This window comes from Echeneis naucrates, chromosome 1 (assembly GCF_900963305.1).
Source record: "Echeneis naucrates chromosome 1, fEcheNa1.1, whole genome shotgun sequence".
Lineage (NCBI taxonomy): Eukaryota > Metazoa > Chordata > Actinopteri > Carangiformes > Echeneidae > Echeneis > Echeneis naucrates.
In genome coordinates, this window is record NC_042511.1 from 404124 (window position 1) to 415891 (window position 11768).

Consider the following 11768-nt stretch of genomic DNA (forward strand, 5'->3'; position numbering starts at 1 on the left):
CAACTCTTTTCTGACTTGTGGCTCATAGTAGCTGGAGGAGCTGCTGTCACCGTCTGACTGGATGGTTTCAGAGGAGATGTGTTCATTTAAGACATTTCAAAAATAACACCAATCAGCCCGGCACGCAGCTCAATGGTAGATAGATAGATAGATACTTTATTCATGGCAGAGGGAAATTTTAGACATCCAGTACACACATAAAAAGGAATGTACACACTCCCAAACTCAGATCACTTCAACAACATGATAATCAGTCTGTTCCAGTCAGTTAAACTGGTGTCTGTGGAATTACAGTAGGATGGCCGCCAGAGGGAGCGTTTTTCAGGGCACAGAAGAAGTCAGAGTTCAGAGGTCACTTTGTAACTGCTGTTACTGTACATTTCTGCACAGCCTGAACAGAGCTGACCTGCTGTGGCAATCAAACACTTTCAACTAAAGTGTCATCTAACAGTGTTGAGGTAGAGAAGCTGGACAGATGATCAGAGGGGCAGCGTTTTCACCTCGATAATTAAAACAGGGACTGAGTAACGGGTGGAGTTTCTCGGAGAAGCAGCAGCCGGTGAAGGAGTAAATGAGAGCTGCAGCACCGACGTCATAAAAGGAGACCAGACCGTGGTCATAATCCACAAACACCCCGACCTTCTCCGGACTGGACTTCAGAGAAAGCCGGACTGAGGGGCCAGCAAGAGCTTTGTACTTATTCCCACTTCTCAAACGTATGGCCCAGTAACCGTTCTGTGGACGCGGTGTGATGCTTCTCTTCCTGCTGACCGACTGTCGGACCACTCCCAAAGTCCAATCAGTCTTATCTTTCACCTGAACCTCAAAGTAAAATCTCCCTGAAGAGAAACTCTGCTTCCCTAAGACGATGACTGACGGGAAGAATCTCTTTGGGTGTTCTGGAAGTTTCCTCCTCTCATCTCCACATTGAACTTGTTTCCCTTCAGCAGACAGGATGAGGTTTGGATGTGCTGTATCAGGATCCAGAGTCACATCTACTGCAAACGGCCGGACCTTCTTCAGCTCGGTCTCCACCTGCAGCCTCTCCCTGTGTTCAGCCACCGTCTCCTCCAGCTGAGACAGAGCTCTCTCCACACACCCTGCGTATGATAACGGACAGACTCTGAGCTCTGTCCAGTCCTTGGTGGGTGGAGCAGCTGTGAGGGATGGGACGCTCTGGAGGAGGTGGAGGGGGTCTTCAGACAGTGAGAGCTGCTCCACCTCAGTGCTCCTCTTCATCAGCTCAGAGATTTCCTGCTCCAGCTCTGTGGTGACGTCTTCAGCCTGTTTCTCTGTGTTCTTCTGTTTCTCCTCCATCTCCCTGATGAACTGGTTCAGGCCTCTGTCCACACGCTCCTTCAGAGCAGCGAAGGCCTGAACACCTTCTGCTTTCTCTCTGTCTGCGTCCTCTCTGCTCATCTGGACTGAGTATTGGATCTCCTGAATCTTCAGCTGTCTCTTCTGGATCATGAGCTGAATTTCAGCCTCTGTCTTCTCCAGCTCTGCCTTCCGTTCTTCATATTCTTCTTCTAGAGGAACGAACTCATGGTTCTTGTGGTCTAAGACAGAGCAGAACATGCAGACACACGTCTGGTCGGTCTTACAGAAGAGCTCCAGAGGTTTGTGGTGCTTCTTACACATCCTGTCCTCCAGGTTCTCCACAGGGGGGATCAGCTGATGCAGTTTCAGGCCTGCTTTAGTCAGATGAGGCTCCAGGTGAGTCTCACAGTAGGAGGTCAGACACACCAGGCAGGACTTCAGAGCCTTCACTTTGCTTCCAGCGCAGATGTCACAGGAAACTTCTCCTGGTTTGGAAACTTGCTGCTCTGAGCGGCTGCTGCTGGTTTTCTGTCGAGCCTCACGTCTGAACTCAGCAGCCATCTCAGAGACGAAGGTGTTGATGTCAAGCTGGGGACGATGATTGAAAAGCTTCTTACACTTGGGACACTGAACGCGGTTGCTGGTGTCCCAGTACTGATTGATGCAGGTTTTACAGAAGTTGTGTCCACATGGTGTGGTGACTGGGTCAGTGAACACATCCAGACAGATGGAGCACCAAAACTGATCTTCAGATCTGCGGCTGCTGGCAGCAGGCATCTCTACACACTGAGAACAAACAGCAGAATGGGAAAATGTTCATTTTCTGTGGAGTGTAGAAACAATGATGAAAAAACTAAATCCACCAGCTTCTGCTTCCCCCCAAAATACTGAGTGCTGTGATGATTTTCACCCCATCACTCAGAAAACCAAATAAAGTTCGACATTTATACCTTAAATACGGCACGATCTCTGACAGTGAAAGTGACAGTAAATGACTCGTCTTCTGACCTCACGTGTCTCAGACAGGGAGAGTTTTACTTTGTGTCTCTCTGACAGAAAAACATCTAGACATGAGTGTTGGACATGATCAGATGGACTCACAGGTATCTGAGCAGCTGTGGAGGGCATCTTCATCCAGTCTGGTGTCTTCTTCTCCATCCAGAAACAATGAGATTTGTGCTGACTGCAGCTATTGTTGCTCTGACTTACTTTCAGTTTCACTTGTGAGACTTTGAATGTCTCCTGTTTCTAAAGTTGCTCCACCTCTCACTGCACTTCCTACGCAGAGTCTGTTCGGTTCCTTTCTGGTTTCAGCTGGTTGTCCACTTTTGGGTTGTGGGCAGCAGCACCTCTCCCAGATTGACCAGCTGAGGTGAGGGTCAGAAATCCTCCCCAACCTAGAGCAGACACTCCACCCTTTTCAGGCTGAAAGCCATGGTCTCAGACTTAGAGGTCCTGATTCTCATCCCAGCGTGAGCCAGATCACTGGCTGATGACCACGTCATCTGCAAAGAGCGGAGACAGGATCCTAAGTCCGCAAAACCCAACCCTTTCTGCCACTTGGCTGTACGTAGAAATTATAGACCGAGGCGGTACAAAGGACAGCCTTGGTGGAGACCGAATCCTGCTGGAGCCAACCTGGCTCACCCCGGACAGGTGTCCAGTCCATCACAGAGACAGACAGACCGACAATTTAGAGTCAATGAACCCAAACAATGAATGAAGGATATCTAACTATAAACACACAGAAATGGGAAAGGAAATACAATGACAAAAAACGTTATCACATTAAACTATATTTTTTAAAAGATTCCTTATTATTTTTAAACCTTTCACTGATTGTTGTTATTGTTTTGTTTTTATTGATCCTGTTTGTGTTCCATTATTGTATTGAGTTCCTCCCGTAAAGCGTGTTTGAGCACTGTTAGAAGCGCTTTATAAAGAAAATGTATGACTACTATTACTGTTGTTGTTGTATTAGCTGCTGTACACATTTTTAAATACTGCATATTTTTAATTTTAATGTTTCAGTCAGGCAGCTCTCGGCCAGCTCCCTCCGCTCCTCCAGCGGGTCCTTCAGGGTCCTTCCTGCCCCGCGTCGCCCCGCAGCTTCCTGACACGCACCGACCGGCGGAGGAAAAACGGATCCGTTCTCGTGAAGTCCGCTACGAACCGAGCGGGTCTCCGGCAGGAATGATGGGGGGGAAAACCAGCGCCATCGCCGCGGGGGTGTGCGGAGCTTTGTTGGTCGGTTACTGCATCTACTTCGACCGGAAGAGGCGGAGTGACCCCGACTTCAAGAACCGGCTGAGAGAGCGTGAGTGTTGACCTCCTCCTCCTCACCTTCATCCGACACCGAGGGTCCGGGTCCGGGTCCGAACGGGTCGGGTTGTGTTTGTGGTAACAACACGGTCGCATGTTGTGTGATGAAGAAACTGCATTTTTATTTTTTCTGACTAAAATCACATTTAATTCATTCGGTTCCGGATCACAACAAAGTTCCGTTCGGAGCAGATCCGGATCAGGGTCTGTCTAGAGTCCTCTAAACGGACCCAACAAATCCACCTTGAGCCGAACCGGACTCGGAGTGGGCGGGGCCTTCTGTTGGACCGGTTTTTGTTCGTTTGTTAAATCAGTAAGAGATTCCCATTAAGAACCATAAAGTCAGATCTGAGGACGATTCTTATTGATTTCTAAAATTACTAATAAATTATTCAAAACATGTTTGGACCCGCCATGTGCTCAAAGAGTCCAAAGCTCAGAAGTTCTCAGAATTTTTTTTTTTTTTTTTAACATCCGTTAATAGCTATGAACTACGGGAGCCCGGAGGGAGTGTTGTTGGTGGACTTGGAGGGGAAAACTCATTTTCAATTACAACTACAAATGGTTGATTCCTCATTCAGGTCTGCTGAAGTTACATTCATAAATATGAGAGGAAACAACCACAGCGGTGTTCATAACGAGAACAGACGGTTGATATATTCCACAGAAAAACACGCTGAGGCTCAGTGGAGCGGATCTTCTTCACGTCCTGGATTTAAAATGTGCTCTTAATGGACTGCCATCATTTTTTTTATTCATGCTTTCATTTTAAACTCATATTAAACTGTCAGGTTTTCAGTAGAGGTCAGACTGCCACACTGAAATGTCTTCAGAGCCTTCTTCATGGGCCCCCAGCAGCTCATCTTCTTCACTTTGTTGGTGAAGTCAAAGTGTGTGAAAGACTCTGCAGCCAGTCCAGAAACACACACTGGACTTACACACCAACAGTGGCTCCCTTTCCTGCCAACACGGAGGTTAATGTCTTATTTTGGTGAGGTCAGAACATCAGCCCTTCAACAGCTGAAGAGTTTCTGGACGTAGTTTCCAGCTGTTCTGTTTTTGTCAAACTTTAGATTTAGTCCAGCTGCAGCAGGTCAGACTTGAAAACATTATTTGGTCAGTGGCCAAATAAAATGTTTGATGCATGTAAAGTGTGTCGTTGTGAGTCATTTTCTTTAGACGTGATTGTTTGGTGTAAAAACCAACAAAAATTAGATTGTTTCCTTTTTGGGTTTTTTGTGTGTTATGTCCTGTAGTCATTGTTTGTGCTCTGGTTTGGACTCAGGGTTTCTGTCTCTGTTTCAGGGAGGAGGAAGCAGAAAGCAGCCAAAGAGAGAGCCGGCCTGGCCAAGGTGAGCTCAAGACTGAGAGAAGAGAAGAACAATACTTCATTTAAAAACTAACTCTGATGTCGTTTTCTTGAGGAAGTGTGTTATTTTGCCCTGAGTGTTGCCTGACAGTAACTTCCTGTCGATGAGTGTTGGTTCTGGACTCTTGTCTTGTACAGCAGCAGTTTAATTTGTGTTCAGGATCTGGTCTCAGGGTCAGTTTAGACCAGAAACACATCAAAGATCTACATCCTGTTGATTGTCCTGCAGCTCCCAGACTTGAAGGATGCTGAAGCGGTGCAGAAGTTCTTCCTGGAGGAGATCCAGCTGGGGGAGGAGCTGCTGGCTCAGGGTAACAGCCTGCCCACTGTCAGTCATGTGACTGTGATGGTGGCCGTAGCGCTATAAGGGTTTGTTTGTTTGTGTCTTCAGGAGACTATGAGAAAGGTGTGGACCACCTGACCAACGCCATTGCAGTTTGTGGTCAGCCTCAGCAGCTGCTGCAGGTCCTGCAGCAGACCTTGCCGCCACCCGTTTTCCAGATGCTGCTCACGAAACTGCCCAGCATCAGCCAGGTAGGCCAGACCAGCAGACGCTCCTCAGACCAGCAGACCAGCAGACGGTCCTCAGACCAGCAGACGCTCCTCAGACCAGCAGACGGTCCTCAGACCAGCAGACCAGCAGACGGTCCTCAGACCAGCAGACTGTACTCGGACCAGCAGACTAGCAGACTGTACTTGGACCAGCAGACGCTCCTCGGACCAGCAGACCAGCAGACTGTACTCGGACCAGCAGACCAGCAGACTGTACTTGGACCAGCAGACTGTACTTGGACCAGCAGACTGTACTCGGACCAGCAGACCAGCAGACTGTACTTGGACCAGCAGACGGTCCTCAGACCAGCAGACCAGCAGACGGTCCTCAGACTAGCAGACTGTACTTGGACCAGCAGACGGTCCTCAGACCAGCAGACCAGCAGACGGTCCTCAGACCAGCAGACCAGCAGACGGTCCTCAGACCAGCAGACCAGCAGACCAGCAGACGGTCCTCAGACCAGCAGACCAGCAGACGGTCCTCGGACCAGCAGACGGTCCTCGGACCAGCAGACGGTCCTCAGACCAGCAGACCAGCAGACGGTCCTCAGACCAGCAGACGCTCCTCAGACCAGCAGACGCTCCTCAGACCAGCAGACGGTCCTCGGACCAGCAGACGGTCCTCAGACCAGCAGACCAGCAGACGGTCCTCAGACCAGCAGACCAGCAGACGGTCCTCAGACCAGCAGACGCTCCTCAGACCAGCAGACGCTCCTCAGACCAGCAGACCAGCAGACGGTCCTCGGACCAACAGACGGTCCTCAGACTAGCAGACTGTACTCAGACCAGCAGACTGTACTCGGACCAGCAGACTGTACTTGGACCAGCAGACCAGCAGACTGTACCCGGACCAGCAGACCAGCAGACTGTACTCGGACCTTCCTAACTGGTCCAGTCTCAGTCAGTCTGTATTGCCACCTCCCTGAAAGCTCGGGGGAGAACCAGGTCCACTATTAGTCACATGGTCTCTTAACCTTTTCGAGTTTCCTTCTCTCCTCCCTCATCGGTCCAGGTCCGTGTTGATCCACTGATGTTTTGGATGTTTTGTGTTCTTGCAGCGTATCGTGAGCGCGCAGAGTCTGAGCGAGGACGATATAGAATAGGAGGACTGAGACGGAGCAAGCCCCGCCCCGCCCCGCCCGGCCGCCCTTCTCTACCCGTCGTCCTCTTCCTCAATGGACCTTCCACCACGACCTGCCTCCATCGCTCCGGTCGGCGTCTGTCACCTCCCACCAAGGCATCCCAAAGGAATTAGGTTTTTATTCCTGGTTAATTCATGAGTCGTGTTTTGTTTAGTTTTTTTGAAGTACCCGTTTTGGGGTATTAGAACATCGCACTGAAATAGAAACAAGCTCCTCCCCCTTCCGCCAACCCGAGCTACAGTTAGTCCTGATGACCTGGACTGGGTTTGTGCTGACTGCAGCATATCAGGCTCACGCTGTCAGAAAACGATCCGGCCGTCTCCATCATCAAACATCAGCGGTAGGAAGTTCCAGAAACGATCATCTCTGCTCGGATGCTTCACCAAGTATTTGTTTGTTTCTCTGTCATCTTTCCTTTCAGTTCAGACCTAAACACTTTTTAAAAAGTGAAAAAATGTTTTGTTCATGTTAAAGAGGATGAGCCTCTTTAGGAAAAGAATGATAAATAAAAAACAAACTATCGGGTCGTCTTGGATTTGGTATCTTCTTTGGACCGAGACTCAGTTCAGCTCAGAGGCAATCAAGATTTACCAGAAATCAACAACAGTTTAGTCTGGCGCAACAAACATACAACAGAGTAAAAATAAATAAAATCTCTAAGTGTAAATCTTCTTGCTGCTTTATTAAATTCACCTGCTGTAGCAGAAAATTACAACATTTACTGGACAGATTGGTTCAACAGAAAGAAAGTAACTGAATGGAAAACACAGCTGGAACATAAAAAAAAGGTCCATTCGTCCTGGATCAGACGTTTTTCTTCAGCTGTCAGATGTGAAGACTCTTGTTGGGCTTCAGTTTCTTCTTCGGTCTATTCTTTTTAGTCTTTTTGTTTGGATCCACCATCTCTCCTTTGAAGGAGGCAGAGCTTTTAGTGGATCTTTGCTGGTTTCCGGTGAATTTCTTCTGAGACTTGAAGCCTGCTTGGCCTTTCTCTCTTTCCTGCCCTGGACCCTTCACGGGGCCCCTGGCCGGGACTCTGTCGTTCCTCCCTTTGTTAGTTTTACTCTTTTTCTTTTCTGATCTCTTCACTCGGATGGACCGGCCCTCCAGCTTGGAGCCGTCCAGTTCCAACGCCAGCTGGACTGAGTCGGCGCTCTGTGGCGAACAAACAGGTGACATCACAAAGAAATACACTGATGTTGCTAATGACATCCAACGCACAATGTGTTTAGAAAGTAACACTACTTTGGTCAAACAAATATTAGAGAAGACTTTTAGATGGTCTAAAGGTAGACCTCCATGTCTCTGATCCTGAATCAGGTCCAGGTTCTACATTAATCCAGTGAAAGTCTCAAAGGTCTCAGTCCAGAGAGAAATTCTCACAGTCTGGATTCAGAAACTGGCCGTCAGGACTTGTGGGACTTTGTGATGTCATAACAAATCAAATCAGATTTATTTGTATAGCACCAAATCATTACATGGTTACATCAAGACACTTTACAGATAGAGCAGGTCTAGACCAAAGTCTTGAACCAGTCAGTCCTTCAGGATCAGATTTATCTTCTAATTAAATCACTGCGTGTCACATTAACCAGATGATTGTTTCATTTCAGATTCAGTGAAAAACACGGTGTAGAAACATCAAGCTTTCTGACATCTGTTTTATTGTGTGTTGATTAAAGTAAGAGTTCAAGTCCTCGTACCTCAAACAGGACGTAGCCGAATCCTTTCCCCAGTCCAGAGTTCTGGTCTCGGACCAGCCTCACCGCCTCCACCTCGCCACACTCTTCAAAATGCCGTCGAAACGCCAGCTCGTTGATCTCTACGAACACAGAGAGAGTCAGAGACCGTCCGACTGCGTGAAGCCGACTGCAAGAGCAGAAAACTCACCGAAGGACAGATTCCCCACAAAGACCGAGCGTTTGTGATCATGCTGCAACACAAGATGGACGACAGATTCAGTATCAAACCGGTTTCAAACTGAAAAGGGGACGCGGACAGCTGCACACTTACTGCAGCGCCGTCCGTCACGCGGTCCACTCGGATGTGGAAGTCCTTCTCTATCTCCACGCCATTCCTGTCAGAGCAGAGCAGACACTTAAGTTGTTAGCCATTAGCTGCAGCATGTGTATTCAGGGTTCTGGTGAAGGTCTGACTTTTCCAACGCGCTGGCTACTCCCTCCTCGTCTTTAAACACCACGTAGGCGTTGATGCTCTGCTTCTTGGGATGAATTTTACGTCTGTGAGCAAAATAAAGAAAATGAGTTCATTAGTGCACCTGAAGAAGGTTCCATTTTTAATGATACAGAAAAAAATTGTTCCCTGAACCTTTGTCTAAGTTTCAGTTTACGGTGATAGAAAAGTTTAGATTCAGGAGAAAATTATCTTTCCATTATCCCAACTGACCAACCGACCAATCAGTCAGTCAATGATCTGATCTTCTCAGCTGTGTGTTGTGGCTGATGCTGAATAATAATAATAATGAAAAAAAAAAAAAACAGGAATGAAAAGTTGAAGCCGTGAGTCTGTTGATGGAGCTCGTGAACGTACTTGATCGCTGCAACTTTCCGTGACATCGATTGATCTTCTCTGACCTGCAGGAAACCAACAGAGCAGCATCGTTAGAGACGACCTGGCAGAGTCTACAAGAGGAGGTCAAAGGTCACAGCTGTATTTCAATCAGTGAATCATGATGATCATTTTCTTCAGGCAGTAAAAGAAATATCAGCCAAAATGTCTAAGTTCTGCTTTAACCTGAGAAATTTGTTTCTGTGTGACTGCAAGAAGGTTCAAAACTTTCTGTTTCTACAGGAAATGATAAAACATAAAATAGTTTCATATATTTACTGAAAGCAGCAGAAATGATTTAAAAGCTTGTGTCCTGTTTTCTGTTTAATTCACTGGTTTGGCTTTTTTTTTTTCATTGAAAACACATTTGGTACATTTTCAATGAGGTCCTGAACTGTGGATTTAATCCAGGATGACATCAGACCTTCACCGTGTGTTTTAATGTGTCAGATGAATTGAACTGGTTCAGGACTGAACTGTTTTCTGGAAGTTTGTGTGTGTTTTGTTTTTACCACGGAACGGAACCGGATGGACTCGATGGCTCCTTTATCCCTGAAGAGGCTCCGCAGAGTCTGAAGGACAGAAAACACCATCAGGTCTTTGCTCAATCTCAAACCTCCTTGAGGATGTTTGGCTGTAACAGAATCTGTTTTTGTATCAATCAAGTCCACAATCGTCTCACTTTTGAAACAACAATCTGAATCTGTAAGTGGCAGAACGTACACATATGTAAATGTAGGAATCGATAAGCATGGAAAAAAAAAAAAAAGAATTTCTGTTATGTAAAAAATGAAAGAGAGAAAGACACCTGGAACGGAGAAACCAAGTCCAACTGAACGACGGCTTCCCTTCACCTGGAAGCATCACAGCTGCTCACTGATCCAAAACAAGTTACCTTCTTGGTGCAGCCGACGGGCAGGTTGCCGACGAACACCGTTCTCTTTCCCTTGATGGCCTCCTCCTCTCTGCTGGCCTTCAGCCGCTGCCTCTTCATTACCCAACGCTCCGCCTCATTCTCCACGCCCAACTCTGGCGCCTTCCTCTTCTTCTTGCTTTTCATGGAGACCTCCTGCTCGTCGTTGTCAGCCGTCTGCAGACCGCTCTCCCTGAAAGCAGCAGGAAGTGAAGAACAAAGAAATGAGGAAGATTTTTATAATAGCGAACAAAAGGAACAAAAACTGTGACACTGAAGGAAGGAGAATGAAGATCCTGAAGCTCTGAGCGTCTCACCTGTTCTCCAGCTTCTGCTCAGCTGCCGATTTCTGCTTTGGCGGCCTCTTCTTCTGGCTGGGTCGACCTTTGACCTCTGGAGTTTCATTCTGCTGCTGCTTTTCCTCTGTGCTCCTCTGAACAGGCTGCAACAGACAACACACAAAACGTTCAACCCACCAGTGAACATCTCCCACAGGAAGTGTGTGTGTGTGTGTGTGTGTCCGACCTTGGGTGCAGGCTGAAACAGATGTGATGCAGCTGGAGCAGCCGTGCTGAATAAAGCCGACAGTGACTCAGAGGCTGCAGACTTCTTCTGGAACAAACTTCCTGACACCTGACCGACCACGTAGTCAGCTGACTGTTGCTCTGATGATGATGATGCTCCACTGAGAACAAACACACTCATGAGGAAGGTGCAGCCCTACCTAACCAACCCTAACCCGAACCCAGCTGCTCTCTGGATTCAGTATTTACCGACCTTTAAAACTGCTGAAGTCAGGTCAGTCTTATCTAAATACAACTAACAACAACACAATCAGAACACTGTCGGTGTTCAGAAGAACGGACAGACTGGCAGCAGATGATGTCGACCAACGTCACAAATAGGAAGTCTCAGTTCTTCCGTTGCTTCATCACTGAAACTATATGTTCTTTGTAGCGATCAATTCCATCTAAGGCTGCAACATTTTTTCGACAGATTTATCTACTAATTATTTTTATAATATTATATTTTGATTCATCTCTGCAGCATTGTGATATTCAATTTTAGTGTTTCAAATGAAAAATGTGTGATATGACGTAAAAGGAGGTTTTATATGAAATCACGTCTGTTCGGACTTCAATGTGTAAACAAACCTGCCGTCCGGTTTCTTCTTCATCGTTTCTTCAGCTGCCTCACTTCCTGTTTGTTCTGTTTATCGGAAATAAACTATTTTCTAGCTGAAACTCTGCATTTACACGAATTTATTCGAATTCAACTGGAAAAACAGAAAAACTATTTCAGCTCGTTCACACGTTTTCTGTCGCGGCTCACTCATGTGCCACAGAAAAGTGTTTCCTACAGGAAACATAGTTAAAGCCATCAAAGGTTCCTGGTCATTCTTTAAATTTGCGGAGTTTTGACGGCGTGGAGCTTCAGACTTCAGGAAGCTGACGACTTTTGGACTTTTTAATATTTTATCGTAGGAAAAGAAAAAAAATAAATAGCATATTTAATTTTAAATGTGTTTAAATCTGTTTAATGAGAAATAGTCTCACCGGAAAAGAGCGCAATGTCGAAATGC

At 46.9% G+C, this 11768-nt stretch overlaps 3 protein-coding genes across 3 annotated transcripts; 1 reads left to right on the forward strand and 2 right to left on the reverse strand.

Annotated features, from left to right (window-relative positions):
- Positions 1-227: 227 nt before the first annotated feature.
- Positions 228-2519, reverse strand: LOC115057740 (E3 ubiquitin-protein ligase TRIM39-like). The gene is made up of 2 exons (XM_029524971.1): positions 2422-2519; positions 228-2106 (listed from the first exon to the last, which is right to left on the reverse strand). The coding sequence occupies exons 1-2, from the start codon at positions 2476-2478 to the stop codon at positions 445-447; spliced, it is 1719 nt and encodes a 572-aa protein (XP_029380831.1). The 5' UTR covers positions 2479-2519; the 3' UTR covers positions 228-444.
- Positions 2520-3410: 891 nt separating this feature from the next.
- On the forward strand, positions 3411-7240 carry tomm20b (translocase of outer mitochondrial membrane 20b). The gene is made up of 5 exons (XM_029497272.1): positions 3411-3637; positions 4948-4994; positions 5241-5322; positions 5403-5545; positions 6622-7240. Exons 1-5 carry the CDS (start codon positions 3514-3516, stop codon positions 6664-6666), a joined length of 441 nt encoding a protein of 146 aa, XP_029353132.1. The 5' UTR covers positions 3411-3513; the 3' UTR covers positions 6667-7240.
- A 126-nt stretch (positions 7241-7366) lies between these two features.
- On the reverse strand, positions 7367-11517 carry rbm34 (RNA binding motif protein 34). The gene is made up of 11 exons (XM_029493190.1): positions 11341-11517; positions 10712-10871; positions 10504-10628; positions 10169-10379; positions 9786-9845; positions 9256-9299; positions 8862-8945; positions 8719-8782; positions 8596-8638; positions 8409-8527; positions 7367-7860 (listed from the first exon to the last, which is right to left on the reverse strand). Exons 1-11 carry the CDS (start codon positions 11361-11363, stop codon positions 7531-7533), a joined length of 1263 nt encoding a protein of 420 aa, XP_029349050.1. The 5' UTR covers positions 11364-11517; the 3' UTR covers positions 7367-7530.
- Between the last annotated feature and the right edge of the window lie 251 nt (positions 11518-11768).

Bases quoted from the DNA above. Each gene is read 5' to 3' on its own strand.
- LOC115057740 (XM_029524971.1), bottom strand. From the start codon at position 2,478: ATGGAGAAGAAGACACCAGACTGGATGAAGATGCCCTCCACAGCTGCT. The intron at 2,107-2,421 runs GTGAGTCCATCT...GTTTGTTCTCAG, and splicing joins CCACAGCTGCTCAGATACCT to TGTGTAGAGATGCCTGCTGC.
- tomm20b (XM_029497272.1), top strand. From the start codon at position 3,514: ATGATGGGGGGGAAAACCAGCGCCATCGCCGCGGGGGTGTGCGGAGCT. The intron at 4,995-5,240 runs GTGAGCTCAAGA...ATTGTCCTGCAG, and splicing joins AGAGAGCCGGCCTGGCCAAG to CTCCCAGACTTGAAGGATGC. The intron at 5,546-6,621 runs GTAGGCCAGACC...GTGTTCTTGCAG, and splicing joins AACTGCCCAGCATCAGCCAG to CGTATCGTGAGCGCGCAGAG.
- rbm34 (XM_029493190.1), bottom strand. From the start codon at position 11,363: ATGAAGAAGAAACCGGACGGCAG. The intron at 10,380-10,503 runs GTGAGACGCTCA...TGCTGCTTTCAG, and splicing joins GAGCAGAAGCTGGAGAACAG to GGAGAGCGGTCTGCAGACGG. The intron at 9,846-10,168 runs GTAACTTGTTTT...TCTGTCCTTCAG, and splicing joins CCGTCGGCTGCACCAAGAAG to ACTCTGCGGAGCCTCTTCAG.